This window comes from Telopea speciosissima, chromosome 5, assembly GCF_018873765.1.
Source record: "Telopea speciosissima isolate NSW1024214 ecotype Mountain lineage chromosome 5, Tspe_v1, whole genome shotgun sequence".
Lineage (NCBI taxonomy): Eukaryota > Viridiplantae > Streptophyta > Magnoliopsida > Proteales > Proteaceae > Telopea > Telopea speciosissima.
Genome location: NC_057920.1, coordinates 38,182,680 through 38,206,916, shown reverse-complemented (window position 1 = coordinate 38,206,916; position 24,237 = coordinate 38,182,680). Strand labels below are relative to the sequence as shown.

Genomic DNA, 24,237 nt, shown 5'->3' with positions numbered 1-24,237 from the left:
TGGTAATATTTCCAGCCAAGATGTGTTGCCTTGGCAATAAAGTCATGCATGATGTGGCTGTAGTACAGAAGTACCCTTTTGTCATGGGTATTCTCCAGTTGACCAAAACCTGCTAGTGAGAGCTAGTTCGATGGCTCAAGGGCTGAGGTTTTTCAGTTTGTGAAAGTGGTCCATATGGATGATGTTTGTCCTGTGATAACTGAAAGTGCTGCTAATATTCCCCAGATGATGAGATGAACAGTTTAAAGTTTCGGTCAAGTTTGAGAGGATGGGGTGGTGAGATGATGAGAGTTTAATGGAGATATTTACCTGTATTGGACATTAACTGCAAACAGGTATTTTTGCTGTACATTTTCCCTAGTAGTGTTGATAAATGGATGTTGTGTCTTGAAATGATTGATCTAGTTTGTTTCCTTATCCAAATGCTTTTCCATTTCCAACTTCTCTATGGATTTTGGATTGGAGTGTTTGCTTACTGCCTTAGTTCACATAGCCATGATTTGGCCTTTGGTGTTTTTTTTTAGCTTTTGCTTATCTTTTCACTCATAAGCATTATTGTTTGCTTACTTAAGTTGACATAGCCATGATCTGTTTGCTTACTGCCTTAATTCACATAGCCATGTTTTGGTTGACATTAGAACACTCCTTATTTGAACTTCCCCCATCCGCCACTAGGTGTTTCATATTCTACTTATTATAATCTTTATTAAACTTTTTATATGTGATTGAACCTGTTGAAGTTTTAACTATTAATCTTCATTTTGTAGGAAAATACTAACTTGTTGATTCAGGATACACACATATGCCTGGGTACATGGCTCCTTTCAGGAATGTTCGATACTATCAACATGATTTTAAGCGTAGAAGACCACAAGGAGCAGAGGAGCTATTCAATTTCACACGCTCGTCTTTAAGAATATTGAGCAATCATTTGGAGTCTTGAAGAAGCGTTTCCCCATTTTGAAGATGATGCCTTCTTATGATTTCAAGACACAAGTTTTGATTGTGATTGCTTGAGTAAATCATACACAACTTTATTAGAAAGCAAGCAACATCGGATTGGCTTTTTGAAAAAGCAGAGACGAGAACGTTCGATGATGATTGAGAAGACAATGATAGTGATAGTGACGATGAGGACGTTGTGGATTTTGCAAATGTGGTAGGTAGCACGCAACAAAAATAATGGGAAGCATATCGTAGACAAATTGTAAAGCAAATTAGAGAAGCTTATCAAAATTGTTAATAAAAAAAATATTAAACTCATTCCAAGTTTTGCAGACATGTGACAAACAAAGTGATGGTTTTTCTTTTCCAATTGCTGTGTATAATTGCTCACACATTCATATAATTTGCCACAAGGTTCTTATGGTACTGACAAAATTATTTCTCTTTGTAGTCCATGATATGAGTTAGTAAAAGGCCCAAGAATCCTTTGTTCAAATATTTTATAGATTCTAATAAAAGTTTTTGGGCTATATAATATATGGGAGAGGGTTCTCTGAAAGGTATTGAGACCCCTGTATTACGGTGGGGGCAAGTGGGAGTGCTCGCGGAAGCATCAACGGGGTGGATTTCCACCTTTCATGGGGGGCGAGGTGGTAATTTTGTGCCCTTGTGTGTCTGGGCGCAAGGGTCATGTTGCCTTTCAAGTTCTTTTTCCCATAATATATTATGCACATAGGCATACCAATTCTTTTTTCCATAATATATTATGTACATAGGCATACCAAACCTATTTCTAATTATATAATAGATTGTACAAATAGTAACCAAACAATTATAATTTGTAGACCATAATTTATTGTCACAAATGATTTTTCAAAAATAGATAATAAATACAAATACAAATCATACCAAAGAGACCCTTAATTGAGATAAGAAATTATAAATATGCAAACAATAGCTTTTGTTCATATTTTTCAAGATGCTTATAAGGAAAATATCTTCATTTTTTTTACTTGTTTTTTTGGGCAGGGTAAATACAAAACATTTACAGATACGAGTTGAGCATTAAACCTGCAAATTTATAGTACAAATACAACAACAGACCACAGTGCTGAACTACAGCATTCTCAAAGATCCATCAAACTGTGGTAGAGCCTAGAGTGTTACCTTCATCAAAGGAACTTAAAGAACTGATTATGGATTCATACACCTTAATTCCTTTCAGAAATACACTGTCCATCAGGAACTGCAGAGTCAACAACAAAAATAGCAAATGAGGAACATATGGATGTATCATGAAAAGACAAAAAACAAAAACAAAACAAAAGCAAAGAGAGGAGATCGTTAACATCCACAAACCTCATTATGTTCATGAAGTAAGATTGGAGTTTCTAACATTGGGGAAAACCCGAAGGTGGGTATCCCCAACTGTCTCATATAGCGTGCATCAGTTGTGGAGGGCAAGATTTCAGCCCTAGCAAGTTTTCCTCCAACTGCACTTATGGCTTGCTTGAAAATAGACCACCATGGGTTGGACTCATTGGTTGGTGTCATTAGAGGGCGCCCCATATAGTCTCTTATGGGTCCTTTCTCACTAAACTGCAACATGAATTAAAAAAACAAGAGGATAACTTTAAATGGAGCAAAAACAAATGGGGAAGCTGTTCAAAAATTAAGGATACTAATATCCATATGTAGAATGCACATTACATAGATTGTATGACCACATACATGTGAGTGTGTATGCGTGAGGGGGGAGGGGGAGGGGGAGGGGGGATGTGTGCCTGTATGCGGTTGTTTTGTGAGCAATGAAGAGTCCCAATAGGAGAAGCAAAGATTTTAGGACTTCCTTTTTTTGGTAAAATGATTTCAGGTCTTGATACCTGAATAATTAAAATAACATTAAGCTACAAAATGTCACAAATGTACATTGATACAATGACATTTTGATGGGTTTCTAGAAGCCTTGGATGATAGGTTTCAGAAGTCCAGAAATATCCAAAACCGCAGTGAAAAACCAGACTTCAGGTGGAAATTAATAAAATTCAAACAGAGATTCTGATCTGGACAGAAAGCTGGTTGAAGGTCACTCTATTAGGTAGTAATAACTCCTCAAAATCTGACAGAGATCTGATGCTTGGATCTGGAATACAGGATTATCCTATTGACAATAGGATTTTTAAATTTAGGGTTCAAGCACAGCAACGAAATCGGAGTTTTAAAGGTCCAGCCTGGCAATTAACAAAGGATCGGAATAGCAATCATATATTAGTAATAGAAGCAGAATATCAATCTGGAAAAATAAACAAAAGCTATTTTTCAAATAGCTGAAACTGAGAATCCAACCTGGAGTAGGATTCTAAGAAACAGTAGTCATATTGAAATTTGAAACCATAGATCAACAAAGAATGAGGTGCAGTTACTGTACATATAAAAGAACGAACAGAAGGAAAAATATATATACTGACCTAATCAGTTCGATAGGAGTTAAGTGTAGGAAATAGAAATCAGGAATCCACCTGATGCCTTGCTGAAACCACAGATGCAACACTTTGAAATCCACTGAGCCAGCCTGAAATCCACAGACCAATTGAGATGAAAGCTTCTTCTTTACTCAAATTCGTATTTAGTGATGCAGCCCCTTACAAACTTATATAAAAAGACTCAAAACATACTCAAACTCAAAAAAAGAAAAGGCCTAAACCAATCTTGAACTGATAAGGTAACATAAACTGACTGGGAAACTGACCCAAATAAGGACTACTAACCAACTAATGAAGTAAATCCATAACCTAAGGATTATTTCAGTGGCTCATTACAATAAATACTCATTGGACCAACGGCCCAACATGTATAAACATAACCTAAGGCTTAATCAGTGGAAATAAGCCAATTTCTATGTTTTATCTGCATCAATTCTCCCCGGCTTGAAGAAAATCGATCTCGAGTTGAGTGAAATCAAGGAACCAACTTCACATGATACACGTCCAGCTTCAGCCAATAAGAAAATGCTGGCAGCTCACAGATGTTAGGAATGTAATCTTCAAGCCTAGTTGCTTTCTCTTCAAAGAACTGTGGTGGAATCATGAAACTCGATGTGCTCAACTTCATTAGCTGCATCAGTTGAGCCCATGGAGTCCTCTGTAGTTGAATCTTTGACATCATCATCCATCACCTTAACCTTCGTAACAATTTGAGATATTAAGAAACCATAAGCAAATAAGAAGAAAAACAGAAGAGAATAGATGGAAATGGGGAAAGAAAAAGAAAAGATACTCAGCAGTCCACCCCCCCCCCCCCAATGTCTTATTTATATCCAACAGATTACATAACTCATGTTACAAATCAGACACTAACTAATCAGTAGAAGAGTGGAGAAGAAGAAGAGAAGAATAAGAAGAGAGAAGAGGAGAAGAGGCACACTGCCAAAAGAGAGAGATGAAGGCAGCCTGCGATAGAGCTTGTGTGTTCTATCGCAGGACCTGGGTTCTATTAATAATAAAGGGCAGAATTAAGGTAAGTTGGTTAGGGGTTTATTATGAAATTACCCCTAAGCCCTTACCAATTACAACTTAACAAATAAAGACAGAAAAGAAAGTAAATAACATAGAACCCCAAAACCCAAAATAACTATGACTAAACTACCCCTAATTCTCAACACTCCCCCTCAAGCTGGAGCATATAGATCTCCCATGCTCAGCTTGTTACAACATGTACGAAAATTAGGGGCAAACGACGACTTGGTGAAGACATCAGCTAGCTGATTTGAAGACGAAACAAACAGGGTCTCAACTACCTTTTTCAAGACCGCATCCCAAACAAAGTGACAGTCCACCTCAATATATTTAGTTCGCTCATGGTAAACAGGATTTTACTAGCAATATATATAGCTGCCTGGTTATCACAATACATCTTCATCGGCGTAGGCACAAGAAATCCCATCTCAAGAAGGAGAGACCTGAGCCACATCAACTCAGCTGTAAAGTGGGTTATAGCCCGATACTCCGCCTCTACACTGGACCGCGCAATAGTAGTCTATTTTTTACTATGCCATGAGATAAGATTACCCCCAACAAATGTACAATAACCTGTAGTGGAGCGACGATCACTTGCCGATCCAGCCCAGTCTACATCAGAATAAGCAACTAGATCCATATGCCAATTAGGACGATAAATCAACCCTTTACCAAGAGCACCCTTCAAATAACGAAGAATGCGAATGGCACCATCCCAACGAGCTTTCTGAGGAGTTTGCATAAACTAGCTCAGAACACCAACAGCAAAGGAGATGTCCGGTCTCGTGACAGTGAGGTAAATCAACTTCCCAACTAAACTTCAGTATTGGTGCACATCCTTGAGAGGATCTCCATCATCTACACCAAACTTCTGATGAGGATCCATGGGAATATCCACTGGCTTGGACGCAAGCATGCCAGTATTAGATAAAAGATCTAAAACATACTTCCTTTGAGAAAGACTGATACCCTTCTTGCTTCTCACAACCTCAATGCCAAGAAAGTAGTGAAGATCACCTAAATCCTTGGTCTGAAAGTTCTGTTGTAAGTAAGCCTTTACTTCAGCAATGTCTAACACATAATCACCAGAAACAATAATATCATCAACGTACACAACCAGAATAACCAACTTGCCACTATGACGACGAACAAACACAGAATGATCAGAGTAACACTGTGAAAACCTGCGATCCAACTATGGCGTTGAACTTCTAAAACCATGCTCTGGGTGATTGTTTGAGGCCATAGATTGTTTTCTGCAACTTGCAAACCCGAGTACTATTCTCCCCCTAAGCAACATACCTAGGAGATTGCTCCATATACACCTCCTCATGAAGATCACTATACAAGAAGACGTTTTTAATATCCAATTGAAACAAGGGCCAATCAAAATTAACAGCCATGGAAATAAGAAGGCGAACAGAATTCAGCCAAGCAACAGGAGAAAAGGTCGTAAAGTAGTCAACACCATAAGTCTGTGTATATCCCTTGGCAATCAGACGGGCTTTAAGCCACTCAACAGAACCATCCGGAAGGTATTTGATGGTGTAAACCCAACGACACTTAACAAGTTCCTTTCCAAGAGGTAGATCAACCAAACTCCAAGTGTGACGAGATAAGAGAGCATCCATTTCCAAATCCATGGCCTTCTTCCAACCAGGAAGACAAAGAGCCTCAATATGATTTTTGGGAATAGGGTTGGAAGACAAGGACAAGGCAAAAGTATGAATAGAAGAAGGTAAGTGAGAAAGGGACACATACTTATCAATGGAATATAAAGCAATGGACTTTTGAGTGCAAGAGCGAGTACCTTTACGTAAGGAAATGGGTAAATCAACAGTTGAAGGAGGTGGAGCTTCACTAGACGAAGAAGCTGGCAGAGGTAGTGAAACAAAACCTCTTCCTAGGGTACTGTTTTGTCACGCCTCTAATAAACCAGTATTGGTGGGGTAGGGAATGGGACAAGAGTAGGGACAGGAGGAGGAGCATCAACACGTCACTCATCCTCAGAGATAGAGGAGGAAGAAAAATAAGAATGGTCCTCAAAGAAGGTGACATTAGCACTCACAAAATACCTATAGGAGATAGGGTCATAACACTTGTACCGTTTCTGGGTACAAGAATATCCAAGAAAAACACACTTAATGGACCGGGGAGAGAGTTTATTAGAATGAGCATGTAGATTGTGAACAAAACAAATACACCCAAAAACATGAGGAGATAAATGAAAACTAGGCTGACCAGGAAAAACAATTGAAAAGGGGACTTATCGCAAGAACAGAAGAAGGCATTCGATTAATTAGGTAACAGGCAGTAAGCACCCCTTCACACCAAAATTGCTTTGGAACATGCATATGGAACATAACAGTGCGGACAACCTCAAGTAAATGTCTATTCTTACGTTCCGTTACCCCATTTTGTTGTGGAGTGTAGGAACAACTAGTTTGGTGAGCCATGAGAAACACAAAAATAAAAAATATCACGTTGAACATACTCCAAAGCATTATCAGAACGAAAAATTTTAATAGAGAAACCAAACTGAGTTTTTATTTTATTATAAAAATTTTGAAATACAAAGAGAAGCTCGGAACGATCCTTCAAGAGGTATAACCATGTGAGACGAGAATAGCCGTCCATAAATGTGACAAAATACATGAAACCACTCTGATTCTTAACACGACAAGGACCCCACATGTCTGAATGTACTAAAGAAAATAAGGACGAACTACGAGCCATAGTACGAGAAGGGAAAGAGGCACGGTGATGTTTTCCCAACTCACAGGCTTCACACTCTAACCGAGACACAGACTTAAAAGAAGGAAATAACAACTTTAACCTAACTAAAGACAAATGGCCTAAACGACAGTGCCACTGGAACGAAGTCACTCCACCAATAGAAGCAGTAGCAACAGACGAGGCAGGAGCACCATGGTCAAGGTAGTAGAGTCCATCTTTTTTACACCCTCCACCAATCTTCTTCCTCGTGTGAAGATCCTGAAAAACACAAGAAGAAGGAAAGAAAGTCACAGAACAATGTAAAGTTTTAGTTATTTGACTAACAGAAAGAAGATTCAATGGTAACTGAGGAACGTGTAACACAGAGGAGAGATTCATGAAGTGGGAGAGACAATACCACGCCCAGAAATAGGGGTAGAAGAACCATTTGCAAGGATAACGGGAGATGATGAATGTGTAGGTGAATAAGTGGTAAATAAAGATGACTCACCAGTCATACGAGCAGAAGCCCCGGAGTCAATAATCTAAGATGGAGTAGTAGTGGTAAGAAGAGCAGGTGTACCTGTATGAGCTAGAGTAGCAGAAGAAGAAGAGGGCCTGGTGGATGTAAGATTGGATGCCTCCAAGTGTTGTAAACGCCGTAATATCTAGGAGAGATCATCACGGTGAGGAGCTGTAGTAGAACCACTACCTGAGGGAAACCTGTGGAGAATCACTATGAGCAGCATCATCACTTACCCCTTCAGATGTTGCATGATTGGCTAACTGAGTTGCCCAATCTGGCTTACCATGCTTGTCCCAACAAAAATCAATAGTGTGTCCAATTTTCCCACAATGAGTACACTTCCGAAAAGGTCTATCACCTAACTGACCACCAGTTCCACGACCACCACCACCACTACTACCACCACGTCCTCCCCTGGAGCTACGTCCATGACCATGACCACGACCAGCCACAAAGGCAAAATTCTCCTTGGGAGAAGAGTCAGATTTCCTAAGAGAAGTGATACGTTGTAGGCGAGAGAACGTATCAGCAAGAGTAGGGACAGTTTCTCCAGCAAGAATATGTCCCTTGACAGACTTCAAATCAGAATCTAGCCCAGCCAGAAATTTAGAAACAAAAAATTCATTCCGCTGTGCTTTTAATTTGTCAATATCAGTGGTGAGAGCCTGAAAAACATTTAATTCCTAAACAAGGCCTTTAAAGGTATTGTAGTAGTCTTGGAGAGGTTTGTTGGCCTGCCGGAGCTGAAAGAGTTTCTCATATAAGTCATAGACTCGATTCATGTTTTTGTCCTATGAATAGGTATTGTTCAAATCATCCCACACACCCTTAGCAGTGGTGTGAAACATCACGTTTGCAACAATCTCTGGTTCCATGCTGTTCTATAACCAAATCAAAATAATGGTATTGTCTTACATCCAATCCTCATAATCTTTTGAATCGGAGGTAAGATACTTGAGTTTCTTCTTGGCCATAATGTAAACCTTCACATCTTGAGCCAATAACAAATAATCCGAACTCCCTTTCAACTTGATAGAGGTAATAGTAACATTCACAATGTCAGTTCGAGATGTAACCACTGGATTATTTTTGTTCTCTCCCATAGCACCAATAGGGAAAAATAAAACCAGTAAAAAAAAGACCACAAGGGAACAGCCAGCCAACGATAGGGCAGCAACCACTCAACAAATAATGAATAACAAGTCACCAACTGTAGCAGCAATCACACACAAATCATCAACTGTAGCAGGATTCCAGAGTGATAGGCCGCAGAGAAAAAATAAAAAAAAAAGACCCAATATTCAAGCTTGGAACCAGCAGAACCAACCAAATACCCCAAAACAGAGCACTGGCGGCAGTTATAAGAGAGATTTTAGAACTTACAATCAGCAGGGTAGAAGAACCTGATATGATGATCAAAGCTAGTACCTGGAGAGGGGAATGAAACCCCAAAAGATCAGGTGGAGCAAGTAAACTGAGCAAAAAGAAGCCAACTGTAGGGCTCAAAAAGGCTCGGAAAACAGAGCAGCCACAGGTACAACTATCACAATATGTAGAAAGACCAAAGGCAATCGATCAGGCCACCAAACCAGAGTGAATCCCTTTATGCAGATACAAATAGTCCTCCAAATCTCAGAAAAAGGAGATACCAAATTTTCGAAGAAACTCCATTCTTTTGCATTCTGAACATAGAAGCAGCAGAAAATAGAAACCTTCCCATCCTCCAGTCAAAACTGCAAGAGAAGGTCTGCACATCACCAACAACTATCACAAAGAGTACTCCATTCGTGTATAAGGAGTATTCAATCCATTAACCCAAAAGAAAAAAGAAAAAAAAGCAGCAGCAGGTGGCTGCACACCAGAAACCTGAAAAATCGAAAGAGGAATCAGCAGAAGGAGATTAGAGATAACCCTTCTACTGATTAGTAAAGCTCTGATACCATGTTACAAATCAGACACTAACTAATCAGTAGAAGAGTGGAGAAGAAGAAGAGAAGAATAAGAAGAGAGAAGAGGAGAAGAAGCACACTGCCGAGAGAGAGATGAATGCAGCCTGCGATAGAGCTTGTGTGTTCTATCGCAGGATCTGGGTTCTATTAATAATAAAGGGCAGAATTAAGGTAAGTTGGTTAGGAGTTTATTATGAAATTACCCCTAAGCCCTTACCAATTACAACTTAACAAATAAAGACAGAAAAGAAAGTAAATATCATAGAACCCCAAAACCCAAAATAACTATGACTAAAGTACCCCTAATTCTCAACAACTCAAGACTTCTATTTGTAATGTGAATCTGAGATAAAGTCTAAATACAATTTTAGGACTAAATTAGAAACTAATCTAAAGACGACTTAAGTAAACTAGGACTCCAAAACCCTAACAGACTCAAATCTCGATAGAGGAGAAATCCCCTATCGAGTTACACTTCAATGTACCACTCGGTACTAATATTTAACACTCCTCCTCAAGCTGGAGTATACATATATCAAAAGAAGGCTCCAGCTTGGATCAATAAAAATAGATATTAAAAGCAACACCAATCTTGAATAGCAGTTATAGACGCCAGTGAGCACGGAGAGAGAGACAAGCATAATTTATGTAGCAATATCAACTCAAGCACACAAATCATCAACAACATTAGTAGATAATATCATGTCAAACAAATCCAATCAGCAATGAGCAAAATAGGCGGTAGTGAAAACTAATCGCAATCCACAATATCATATCAGCAACAACAATATCAAAAACACTTCACAAAGAAGGCCAGTAGTAGGTAATCATCTTCTCAAAGAAAGATAAAAATGCAACATCAAACATCTACATCAAAAACCCTTCTCAAAGAAGGCAAGTAGTAGTAGTATTCTGCTCAAATAAAGGCAGACATTGAGCCCCAAACAGAGGTCTCAGATAAAAACTCCAATGATAAATAGGCAATATAGGTTACTATGACCAGAAAAGGCAGCATACGTTATTGCGGACCAGATACCAAATAGGAAGTATAGGTTACTGCGGACCAAATAAGTAGTATAGGTTATTGTAGACCAGATAGGCAGTATAAGTTACTGTGGACCAAATAGGCAGTATAGGTTATTGCAAACCAGACAACATCAGGTTGTTGTAGACTAAATATGAATTGTTGCTGAATATAATCTTCATAGAAAAAATTGTTATTGAGGACACGAACAAATAAATAATAGTAATCTTCAGTTAAAAATAGTCTTGAGCTGATGACTTGAGCAGATAAGAGAATAATATCTCCCCCTCACGTGTAACATTACCACGTGGACAAATAATGTCCACCATTAATCAACATCTTAAAGGATGAGCATTACAAAAATCCAATAATCAAGAGTACTGCTGCAAATAATCTCCAATCTCCCTTTCATGGTAGCAAATAATTTCCATGCAAGTACCAATCGTCAAAAATTGTAAATCCCAAACTGATGCGTTTAAGGGCCCACCAAAGCAATAACATGGTAAATGTATAAGCCTAGTGGTAATTCTGTAATTAATTCATGCAATCCTCAAGTAATGCGGAAATTGGATTAATATCCAATTGGGTTCATAATGGACCCACCCAAGTACACATAACACAATAGGCAATAATGCAAGGTGTTAATGGCAGTTTGGTAAATATATCAAGTTCTAATGGGGAATGGCAAAATAGGAATTAAATTGAACTTAAAAGCACAAACCAAAGGAGTAAAACGTACATAGAAAGAGTAAATTATGAAAAGAGGAGAAAATATGGGAAAGACATAATAAGAGATAGGAGCAATGGTAATTTCATACTTAAAAATAAAGCATATAAATAAAGGAAGGATGACATAGGGAAAGGCTACGATGGAGTTGTCGTCTTTATATGAAACAAAGGGGTATTTTAAGTACTGATCCAAAGAAAACAAATAAAGAAAGGTGGGTCACAACAGAAACTAAAGTTAATGAATTAAAGTGTCAATTTTATCGTCTCCTTTGAGACACAACCATAGTTAAAAATCTCGGCGAGATCTCGGAAAACTCGAGAAACTCGAGCTTCTCAAGACGAGTTATTATACGAAATAAAAAAATGTAAGAACTCGAGTTCGAATATTTCGAGAATCTCGGAGAAATCTCGGTGAAATCTCGAATATTTCAAGAATCTCGACCTCCTCAGTACTCATAGAGTCATAGTATTGTATTGTTGGGGCTTGGGAGTTAAGACGTGCAAGACTAGGGTAGTAAGGTTTATTATTCATTGTACTTAGGTTGGGTGTCCATGTAATATGCATTGTGAACACTTCATTGTATCTTGTGGTTTGTAGTAAAAACTTTAAGTCTTTAACTATTTCTTAAATAATTATTCAATATTATGTACATAAGTTACTTGTTTTACTTGCCAATTATGTCTCATATCATTCAAACAATGTGTAGAATAAGCAATATTACATTAAGGGTTCGGCCTTTACTATCAACCAAGGGTGCAAATCCAAAACACCAAATTGGGTGTTTCTTTTTTTTTTTTCCTTCCAATTTGAACCTTTAAATATGTTTATTAAGCCTAAAACAAGCTTACCTTAAAGTTTCGGAGCCAACTATGGCCATATGCCCACTGAAACATAATTCCGAAACATTAAGAAAAAAAAAAAACACATTCTCACCGAGATCTCGGAAAACTCGACCTTGTCGAGACCGAGTTTTAGAAACTTGGACTTTACCAGGGCGAAAAACCAGAACGAGTAGCATGACTGTCTCACGCAAGGATTGCACTCCAAGATGGTTAAGAGTCTCACCTACAAGAAGCGAACTATCAGATTGAACTCATCACCTACCTCCAGCGTGAACCAGAGGCGAAAACCAATGAATTGAGGCAGAAGACTCGCAATAACCAAGCAGATAAACCTCGCAAATCAAGGCGTAAAACCAGCAGCAGAAAATTGATTCAAAAGCCATGGATATATTGTAACCAAGATTTTTTTTTTCCCCCGAGGAGCATATATTGCTCAGCGAGACCACAAAACTTTCTCCTGCCGAAAACGAAGGCAACACTTCAACAATAATCAAGATATAAGAGCAGTAGCAACAATAGATTCAACAGCGAACGATTTGCAATGAAATCGTTACAACCTAATACTGTCACACACGCAACCAGCATGAAGACTTGCAGCTGGAGGAGAGCTGTCTTCTTCTTCCTTAGGAAACAGGGATGGACACCAGCGCATAGTTCGAAAACTCGTTTCATTTTGGTGTTTCGGGCTGACCGAAATATTCAATTTCGGATATTTCGGTCGAAATTTTGCATTTTTCTGTTATGTTTCGGTAGGTCATTTCGGTGGGTTTTAGGCCAAGTTAAGGCCCGAAACTTCATAGAAACCCTATTTTAGGCTATATAAACACATTTAAATGTTCGAATTGCAAAAATAGTCACCCAAAGTGGTGTTTTGGATTTGCACCATTGATTGGCAATGCACGGTTGAATCCTAATGGTTACACATACACATTGTTTAAGACTTTAAGTACTAGAGTACATAATAAATTAATGATTAATAAGCAATTTAAATAAGTAAATTGACTTGGAAGTTGGAAACATAAAGTGAATGACTCATAAGTCATAACTTAAGTCATAATATTAAGTAGAATTAGTAAATAACAAGTTAAGAAGATGATATCAATATGACAATATCCCTAACAGTCCAATACAAGTTAAGTAGTCATCTAGTGACTCAAATGTTTACAAATATTCTAATAATAATTACTCCGACGTCCAGGATTGACCCCACTCATAGTCAGATGGAGCCGACGTGCATTGTTCTCCGACTGTAGGACAATGAATGCTACGTCATAGTATGGGAGAAGAAACGACAGAGACTAACGAGGAGAAAAAAACCAGAGCTTGTTAAGTCTCTATCGAAATTTCGACCGAGACTAACGAGTTTTGGTATTTATAAAGCCACTTTTGGAAAAGGAATCTCGATATCTCGCGAGATTTTGATTTTGTCTCGAGATATCGCGAGATGGTCGAAATTTCGACCGAGTTTTTGCATTTTTTTTATTCGAGCTTGTGTTTCGTTTCGGTCAGGTCGAGATACTCGAAATATTCGAGATCTTGACCGAGATTTCACGAGATTTAGTACCATGCACTAGCGAAGCAGCAATCGCAATTGAAAAAAAGTAACAGCAGCGGCAGCACTTTCGAAAACCAATCGAAACCAGAGTGATCGGCTCTTTAGGATTGCGGCAGCAACCCTAAAATCAGTACTGATCCTCTTCAAGATTTAATCGATAGCACTCATGAAGAAGAAAACTCCTTTGATGGACAAACCAGTAAACCAGAGAACACGATGTATGTAAATTTTTTTTTTAGCATAGCACTAAAACTTCACACCAAGAACTTTTTTTTTTCTTCTTCTTCATCGCTCTGATACCATGTAACAATTTGAGACATTAAGAAACCAGAACCAAAGAAGAAGAAAAAGAGAAGAGAATAGATGGAAAGGGGGACTGTCTAGAGAAAAAGAATCGATACTCAGCAGTCCCCCCCCCTTCAATGTCTTATTTATATCCAACAGATTAACTCAAGACTCCTATTTCTAATGGGAATCTGAGATAAAGTCTAAATACAACTTTAGGACTAAATTAGAAACTAATCTAAAGACTGACTTTAGTAAACTAGGACTTCAAAACCCTAACAAACTCAAATCTCGATAGAGGAGAAATCCCTTATCAAGTGATACTTCAATGTACAACTCGGTACTAATATTTAACAACCTTAACTCTGCTAAGCTCCTTGATTTCTCTATTGTTCGCTACCGTTTCACCTAAAAGCTTGAATTGTTATGGAAGGGCAGCGTAAATGTATACATCAACACTCCCCCACACGTGTAGGCCAACATCATATGTTTTTTGCACATGGAGCTCACGCGGTATTTCTTTCGCGTGGCACCGAGGAAGAAGAAATGTCGGGAAAACTCTTCCGATGCACTTCCCAGGAGTCGAACACTTGACCTCCCTGCTCTAATACAATGTTTGCTACCATTTCACCTAAAAGCTTGAACTGTTAGGGAAGGGCAGCGTAATGTATAAATCAATATCTATCATTGTCTTCCTCATCGGTTTCAGTTGATGAGTCTTTGCATATTGTTGACATATGGGTGTCTAACTATCTACCTTAGGTTTTGGTGATGAAACTGACATTGATAAGATGGTCCATGGGATTACTAATATGCTTGTGAAGAATAGGATTTAAATAATCCCAAGTATCTAATGGAAAGTGCGGACCTCAGCGCAACGATAAGGTTGCTCCATTGCGGCCTAATGGTTGCGGGTTCGAATCGGGAAATAGCCTCTCCGTGAAGCGGGGGTAAGGCTGTGTACATTATGACCCTGATGCAGGAGCAATTCCTTGGAATTGGCTAAACCCATTGGGGGATCCATATGAAGACGAAGCAGGTCCAAATGAGTTTTTAGGTTTAGTAGGATATTTACTTATTTATTTATTTAGAATTATTATTGGGATTTTCTCTTGTAGTCTTTTACTTTGAATGGTTTACCTATTAACGGTAGAGTCCATTATGTTTTAATAGGCTAATTACAGATAGAGTTGATTTAGGATATAATTTCAGTTTTAAATTGTTATTGGGAGTCTTTATTTCATCTTTAAATACAAGTTGTAACCTACACAACACTCAGATTAGAGAATATTGAATGAAAATTGAGTTTGTTGGTTGTAACCAAGAACCGGCGAGTGTGTGCTCCACTGCTCCCTTCCCTCTCTCTCTCTCTCTCGTTTTTTATCCTCTCTCCAAATCTCTCTAATCTCCCTCTTTACTTCCCCATCTTCATTATTATTCTTTTCTATTGTTCCTTTTATTTCTGTCATAGTTTTCACTTTCCTCTTACTACCGATTTTCCTCTAGTAATAAATCTGGTTTTCAGCCAAGAGTTACTAACGCAAGGAAGAAGACCAATCTTCCTATCTCATGATTCCTTCTCCTTGGGATTTATTGCTCTATTGCCAAACATACACTTTCCATTACCTTTTATCCCCCCCCCATCATAGTTGTCATGGCGTCGCCATATCGTCGCCATGGCCCCACCATGGCGTCCTGGCGTTGGAGATCTGTGCATATCGACCTACGCCATGGCGTCCTGTCTCTCTTTCCCTCTTCGATTTCTTCTTCCTGCCTCTCTTTCCCTCTTCGATTTCTTCTTCTTTAATTTTTTGTTTCTTCCCCAACCTTAGACCCACTCCCTGCTTCCCAAAATCTCCTATTTTAGCCTTGGTTTAGTAACCTGCAACTAAGACATCCGCCAGATCTGATTTCAGATCTCACCATTCGGTTGCTAGTAGAATTTTGGGGCTATTTCTCGTTGTGATCGGTAGACCTTGGTGCTGCGATTTTGTCCCACAAATTGCAGGGAGAATCGTCTTCAGGGGATGCTGGAACTACTCCAGTTCACCGCCTCTCTGCCTCTCTTTCTATCGTGTTATTGCAAGGTTGAAGAAGACATTAAGTCTTTAAAATTGCAAGGACAACTTATATTATTTATACAAACCCCTTATATTCTCTATTGCTATTCTGTTTAACCCATTCAGTTTTCTCTTTAACTCCATTAAATTACAGTTCTGCCACTCCTTTACAACTTCAGATTAATTACAATTCTGCCATTGCTCTTATAAATCTTGATTTATCTACTAGTTTGCCATTCAACTTTGCCATTCAACTTTGGATTTAATTACAATTCTGTCATTGCTCTTATAAATCTTGATTTATCTACTAGTTTGCCATTCAACTTTGGATTTAATTACAATTCTGCCATGGTCGACATGATCGCCATGGCGGGCGACGTGTCGATATATCGATCAGACACCCCTCCACCGACTTGGATCGCCATGACGCCGTGACAACTATGCCCCCTATGTCCCATACCATATATTTGCTTCCAAGTTTGTCCTTAGTTAGTAAATAGTAATCCCCTTTGCATCCCTTCTTTACTTACCCAACAGCCCCTTAGAAAATTCTGGTTATTACGAAATTGTCATTGCCCTTCTATAATTTGGACTTATGTTAATTGGGTTGGCCCATAAGCGATCCGAGTAGGGTTTCCGGACCCCGGATCCACATCAGACCCTCCCCAGACCATGCAGTGGCGGGAGCTCCGTGCACTGGGTATGCCCTTTCAAGTATTTAAATGGACTGTCAAGCATCAAAGAAGAATTCAGCTGACCAAATGCAACTCATTTCATGTGGAAAGGGCAAGGCGTTGTGGACGCTTGAGGAAGCACATTGGAAAGCTTCATCAAGTCCCAAATCCAACTTAATGGAAGACTTAAAAACTTGGAAGCATCTTGAAGAATTTAAGCTCCATACATTGAATTTTGTTCTTTGATTTGTAATTCTTGTATAATCTGCTGTGCACCTAAGCCTTAATGGAACATAACCCTAAGTTAGGAGGTTAACTTAGTGAAGTCTTCTATTTCACGGACAGCTGTGAACAGGGATGGACGCCCAAGCCAAGGAGAGTGTAAATAAACACTTTCTGGTCCTCTATCTGGGGGACGTCCATGAGATATCTCAGCCGTCCGCAAGCCAGTAAGGACATCTGAGTTAGCTCGTGAATGTCCGAGCTGAGAGGACTAGACTTCAGACACTCCTCAGACCCCAAGTCCAGGAGGCATCCGCAAGGTAACACGGATGTCCACCAAATTTGATGGACGTCTGAGGCAACTCAATAACATCCAAGGCAACACTCATGAACATCCGAAGTAAAGACCCATTAAAATGACCACTGGAGTCCAACAACTCTATTTATGACCGTTGGTACTTGACATAGGTCTACTCTAAGCAACAAACGTCCGCAAACCGTACAAAATGCAAATTCATGGTTATTTGTTGTGAACTCAATCTTAGATATAAAAAGAGACTTAGTGGGGCCTATTACCAGGATCCAATATTTTTGAGCTTTAACTTGAGATGAATTGTGAACTTTGGGCTTTAAGGCTTTAGAGAGAGAGTATTGGTTTAACTTGCCTATCCTACCCTTCTAAGAGGTCATTTTTATGTTTTCAGTCTTTCATTGAAAAAGATTTGTTGTCCTTGACACAAGTAGAATCACTTGGGTGATTACGTGAAGGTTTGTAGTTATCCATTGGAAAACTCCATTGAGAAGGTTGGTAGTAAGTTATTTGGAAAATTACTTGCAAGGGTTTAATTGTTATCCAGTAAAGCAACTGAAATAGTAGAAAAGCCTTGGAATATGAGTAACTCCTTGAGAGTGGTTGTAGTAGGCAAGGTTGTCGAACCACTATAAATCCTTGTCTCTTTTGCACATTTCTACCCCCTTGCATTGTACTTGAGTGTGTAAGTTCAAACTTCCAAGTTAGCTTGCACATTAGGAAAAGTTTGACACTCCTTTAAAGTTTAAATTTCCAATTCACCCCATCTTGGGTTGCCTACCGATCCCACACATATAACATTAACACCATAAGTATCCACATCATCTTCTTCCTCATAGAGTGTTTCATCATCAGCATTAGATGGATGAGTCTCATAAAGCTCCATTGTAGCATTTTTTTCTCAACTGTAGCAACAATAAGATTAGTACTCGTTGGGACAATTTTTTGCAAAGTGCCCCCCATCTTATGACAATAGTAGTACTCAATATCATTGTTGCTGACTATAGGTGCCTCTCATTTGTCTTTGGCAAAAGCTAGAGGTTTTTCTGTCATAACACCAGTTGTAGGGGTCAATCACATCATGCACATTGAGCTCCTTCCAAATCTTAGGGTTCAGGCATGACTTGAACCTTGAGACCAACTGTATATCATCTTCCTCAATTCAAATGCACAAGACCAATGCATCAAATTGCTCCATTTACTCTGCAACTAATAAACTATCCTGTTGTAGACTATTAAGTTTTATCATGTAGTCGATATTTGTAAGTCCAGGGAAGATGCTTGTTATTCAAATCTTCTTTCATCTCTTACCTATGTGGTAATTACTGTACCATGTGCCCATAACCTATTCTCCTGATTTTTCCACCACTCTCTAGCTGGTCCTATCAGCTTAGCCCGTGCATGCCTCATTTCCCAGTCCTCTATGTGAAATAACCTAGAGGGGGGTGAATAGGTTATAATTATTGGAATTTTCCTCTTTTTGAATTTCTTGTGAATTACGATTGCAGATTTAAGCAATCTTGGATTTGTTGGAAAGCTTTCCAACAATCTGATTTATATTGAAGGACTTATGTTCCTGTACCTAATTTGGTATGCGTGAATGTTGTCAAAAGACATCAAAACAAATGAATATTTTACCGCACTTTTGGTTTTTAGCAATGTTTTACCATATTAAGATTTATGGAATATTTAGATTTGAAAAAAACCCCAACATTAGAACGTTGAAAATTTCACCTACCGCTGAAAATCTAGTTTTTGTTCTTGAACTGCAAGGTTGATTTTTTATCCTTTTGGAATTTTATTTTTTTAACTATTTTTATTGGATTCAAATAGACGGGTATTTGCTTATTTATGAATAATATCTTAAGTAATACTTAAACGATATTACGCATAAATAAGTGTCTGGCCTGGTTTTTGGCATAAATAAGTGCCTGTCCTGGTTTCCAGCCAGGTTTCCTCAAGTTTCGACGGATATAAGTGACACTTATATAGGTATTCAGGTTGAAACTATCGAAATATGGTCGAAAATTTATATAGCAGAATAAAACCAATAGATGGACCTGAAAAGCAGGTCAAGTTCTCTTAAAGAAGAGAATCTTAGCTGAAAACTCCAGATTGATCCAATGGGTGGATCTGGAATTATGAAGCATTCCTAGTGATACTAGGAGAAGGGTATATCTGTCAAACTACAGTTCAGATTAATAGTCAAACAGCAGAACTTTAAACCCAAGTAAGAAGTAAGAACTGATACTAAGATATAAAATTCTGAAGAAACAGATGAACCGAATATGGAAATCGACTTCAGCAATTCAAGAACAAGAATCAATCCTACTCAAAGTAGGACTTCACTAATCAGCCAACATAATTTAGATCTGAGAACAAAATACAAAAGGTTGTAATTTTAGTTGAAGATTTCTGAAAACAGAGTCTAAGTCAGGAGTGGAACTCACCTCCAAATCAGCAATTCCTAGTAGGGATAGGACTGAAGAATCGCAGACAACATTTATGGCAGAATTGCAGAGAAGAACAATAGAAAGCAGTACCTTAATGGAAGAAAGAGAGTATAACATCCGGGCTTCCCACCGCAAGGTGTTTGGCTGGATCAAACACCAGTCAAGCCTTGATCACACACAAGGGAAGCTCTCCATGCAAGGAGTAACAACAGCATTCTTTTCTCAAAACAAATTGTGGTTATGCGGACCCCCATGCATGATATTTAACTAAAAGCTATAAAGAGAGTTAGAGTTGGGCTGTGAAACCCCTAGCCGACTTCAATTGCAACTCACAAGTCCTTTTAAGTCTAAGTGGCCTTTAAAATGAGGTGGACCCAACTTAAAGACTTAAAGCAATAAAAGAAATATCTAACAAAAAAAAGGGCATACCTACTGCACGAGTATTCCATTACTACAGGGTCTATCGCAGAGAGGCTGTTTCCAGAAAATATCTTTAACTTAAACTGGACCAAAACAAACAACCGGTTCAAGCAGAACTGACCCAAACAACTTTAAAAAAAAAGAAACACTTAAAACATGAAATAAAAGTGGACCTAAGCCTTAGTAATAGACTGGGCCATGCTAGACCGCAATTTTCTTGGCCCTCCTGCGATAGGTCTTCAGTTCTACATCACCCAAAACCCAACTTGGACCTGATTCTCTGTTTGGGCCTCCAATCGGGTTCGAGCCGGCCCACACAAGCATTACTGCATCACTAGTACAAAAGAAAAGTGATATGAGACTTTTCTTTCTGAAAAAAGCCTCTTCATGGGGCATGGTTTTGTGTCATGTGGATGGCTGGGTTCGTTATCCTAGGCTCTCTTTGGCATAGTTTATATTTATATTTATGACCTATTTATGAATAATCAATTATGATAATAGATTATGGGCTATAAACAATAATCATTTGGTTACTACTAGACATAATAGATTATATAATGAAAAATAGGTTTGGTATGCTTAAGTGAAGAATATATTATGTATTATGCTGGGGGCCGGGTGGGGTTGGAGAGAGAGAGAGAGGGGGACAAAAGAGAGGCTTTGTTCTAAATTTCATTAATTTTACCAATGTACCCTCATTTAAATAGCAATTCTGCACATGTTCATTAATGGTACCCGCATAAACAAACATTAACAGTTTATGGTGATAAATCATAAACAACTCTCGAGTTGTTTATGAATTTATGCTTATATTGATTTATTTAATGAGAAATAGGGATCATAAATCATACCAAACACATCTATTTATGTTTGTGTCAGATAAACATAAATTTAAACTATACCAAAGAAAGCCCTAGTTGTCCGTTAGATAATTTATTGCTTGGATCCGCATTATGTAAACTTTCGTTGGCAATCTCAACCATATGGCCACCAGTATATAGAACTTTCCGTTTTAGATTCATTAGCCGTACAAATTTTTATAAAGTCGAATTTTTCAACCTTTTCATTTTTACTTTTTTGGCTAAGTAATTTTCAACCTTTTTATTCAAAGCTTCATTCTTCATATGGCAACATGCATTTATGCTCAAATTTGCCACAAGTTTTGGTGCCAAGTGAGTTGCAACATGCTAGAAAACCAAGCCCACGAAGACAGCCTATTTTGATCCCATAGACAGAACCCTCTCTATTTTTCTTTGTTTTCCTTTTCCCTCTTTTCCCTCTTTTCCCTCTTTTCCCTCTACATATGAACCAGACATTGCATGTTATCCTTGAACTATTCAACATTATAAAGTACAGATTAAAGGATTTTCATTCAAATCATGATTTTTTAGCATTCAATGATGACCATGGCTCCACCCAGATTTCAAACCTTGGCATGAATTCAAATTTGATACGTCAATAAAATCCATCTATCCATTAACAAACATAAGTGAGTACTAATAATATTGGTCTATAGGAGGAGCTTTTAAGAGAAAGTCCTCTTTTAACAGTTACTCAATGTATAGGTTCTGAATTCCACAATAGAAACAACATAAGATTGAACCAAGAGTCGATATTAAGACAAAAGTTCATAAATGCTAAGGTAGTCATGTGTGAATCCACTCCACCAAAGATACAACTGTCCAATCCAACACAAGAAATACCAAATAGGAAAAGCTACTATGTGGTTGGAAAGTTAAAATCATCACATTTCATCAATTCAGATTTTGTTCAATGTCATAAGTTCCCTGACAAATTGGATGTAAAACCGTAGTTTTCAATTACAACTGGGGGAGAACCCAGAACCTGATCTACAGCTGAATATCAACTCGTATATAAGCATATACACACTTCGAGCAGAATTAGCAACAAACACCATTTGGAGATTGACATGAGATAACGAAATGAGGCCAGAAATAGGAAACAAAAATAACATCTGAAAATAATATGACCAAAAGAATATATCTAACCTGGTATGTCATGTTCCTGGTAGCAGGTGCCCATTCAGCAGCAATTCTTTTCTTCAAGAGAAATGGATCTGCTGTAGGTGGAAGACGAACATCAAACCCTACTTCTGCTTCTGAAGGTTGCACGTTCATCACAAAACCCTGGATGGTTTTTCAATTATTACCCCTTTACATAAATGATTAAATTTACAAGAAAAAAAAAAAAGCATCTCTGGTCTTGAGGACATTAGCAAAAACAATGTCATTGAAGTCACAAAGAACTGGTAAAAGAATTTATACTCAGAAACTCCAATTTACAAAGTAACCCCAAAAAAAAAAATCAAATGGAGACAGCTTCTAAAGAATTCAAACTACAAGGGATGTAAACATAAACAACACAAAATTGAAGCTGCGAAAGAGCTGGTAGAAGAGTTAAAAGTATCGTCGAATTAAAAGTATCCAACGGAAACAGCATAACTTAAATGGAGCAGAAGCTCACCGTAGGGGAAGGAGAGCCAGCTTTCAGATACACAGGATTAACTGAAATAACTTCTGAACTAGCCACTCCAGCCTTAACTAAATCGAACTGATTATCCCTAAACTGAGTAATAATCTCCATGCTCTTCATCAAATTCTCCATTGCAGTGTTATCATACAACATGGACCCATGACCCGGCACTCCAATAGCCTTAATTGTCAACCACCACGGCGACCGATCAGCATAAAACACCCGGAATTCATCTGTAGTCGAAGCCTGACCTTCATCCAACATAAACCCTATGTTCAAATCCTTAAACACCTTCGATGCTGCGAACTTAGAAGCACCATTAAACCCACCGATCTCCTCATCCGGAACATACGATATATAAATTGTACGAAGGGGTTTAAAATTGCGAGAGAATAGAAGGTTTCGGATTGCTTCGAGGTACTGAATTCCGATGCACTTGTCATCTTGAGATCCTCTGGCATATATTTTCCCCTCGGAGGTTCGGATAGCGGAAAAGGGCGGATGGAGCCATTTGGAGGGCTCGGCAGGTACACTGTCCATGTGGGAGTTGAGAAGGATTGAAGGGAGAGAAGGGTTTGTGCCTGGCCATGCCAAGAGAAGCAGAGGCTTTCCTGGTTCGAATTCTAGGGTTTGGGCTTGAAGGCCGATTGCTTGAGCTTGGGAAGTAAGGAACGAAACTGCTGATGCATAGTCAGGGTTTGGGTGTGCCGTTTTGATACGGAGGTATTGCTGAAACCGAGTGATCGGTGATTCTTCTTCATCATGTGCTGTCGTTGGGGCCAAGAGGAGAAGTGCGAGTGCAAAGACTGAAATTGAAAGACAATGGTTACTGTACATGGCCATGTTGCAGGTCCCAATAGTGCTGAGTACAGTCACTGAAGAACAGAGAAATCCCTACGAGTCGAACTTTGCTACGTTTGCCAACGGTCTAAACAATAAAAAAACCCGTTCTGAATCAAATTAAACAATGGTTATCTGATTGAATAAATTTATGGGTTTTTTACAATTACCAACCCAAAATATTTCATATTTACTATTACCTCCCCAAAAACTTTGAAACAACTATTACCCTCCCCTGTTGCATACTAATAACTAACTGGCCCCCACCGTTACAGACCCGTAACGGAGGGGGTTAGTCGTGAGAGTGTGCCATTGTCACAGATTTTTTAAGACCAAAATGCCCTTTTTGGGGTGGTAATTGTAAAAAACTCCCACCCCATCACCGTCCCGTCTCCTCCTCCTCCTCCTTCTCCTTCTTCTTCTCCTTCTTCTTCTTCTTGCTCACATTAACCGTACGAACCTCCAAGGGTGGCCTTCTTCTCCTTCTTCTTCTTCCATCCCATCACCGTCCCTTCTCCTCCTCCTCCTTCTTCTCCTTCTTCTTCTCCTTCTTCTTCTGTAACAGCCAATCAGCACAAACCTCCCGCCAACAGTCAACTACTTTTAGGGGGTGAGAGCCATTGTTGTAACCTTGCTGTAATATAATTGATTTTTCTGTTAAATTGATAAAAGTACTCTG

At 38.7% G+C, this 24,237-nt stretch overlaps 1 protein-coding gene across 2 annotated transcripts; it reads right to left on the bottom strand.

Annotated features, from left to right (window-relative positions):
* Positions 1 to 1,933: 1,933 nt before the first annotated feature.
* LOC122662214 (aminoacylase-1-like) lies at positions 1,934 to 23,600 on the bottom strand. Of its 2 annotated transcripts, XM_043857791.1 has the most exons (5): positions 22,710 to 23,599; positions 22,235 to 22,372; positions 4,697 to 4,701; positions 2,305 to 2,539; positions 1,935 to 2,191 (listed from the first exon to the last, which is right to left on the bottom strand). In XM_043857791.1, exons 1-5 carry the CDS (start codon positions 23,559 to 23,561, stop codon positions 2,084 to 2,086), a joined length of 1,338 nt encoding a protein of 445 aa, XP_043713726.1. In that variant the 5' UTR covers positions 23,562 to 23,599; the 3' UTR covers positions 1,935 to 2,083. The 2 variants fall into 2 exon arrangements, with proteins under 2 accessions (XP_043713727.1, XP_043713726.1); XM_043857792.1 differs by lacking the exon at positions 4,697 to 4,701 and having other exon boundaries at positions 1,934 to 2,191; positions 2,305 to 2,544; positions 22,710 to 23,600.
* Positions 23,601 to 24,237: the final 637 nt, after the last annotated feature.

Excerpts from the sequence above, each read along its gene's own strand:
- LOC122662214 (XM_043857792.1), bottom strand. The coding sequence starts at position 23,561 with ATGGCCATGTACAGTAACCATTGTCTTTCAATTTCAGTCTTTGCACTC. Across the intron at positions 22,373-22,709 it reads CTGGCTCTCCTTCCCCTACG|GGTTTTGTGATGAACGTGCA; the intron begins GTGAGCTTCTGC and ends AAAACCATCCAG. Across the intron at positions 2,545-22,234 it reads CCAGGAACATGACATACCAG|TTTAGTGAGAAAGGACCCAT; the intron begins GTTAGATATATT and ends TTCATGTTGCAG.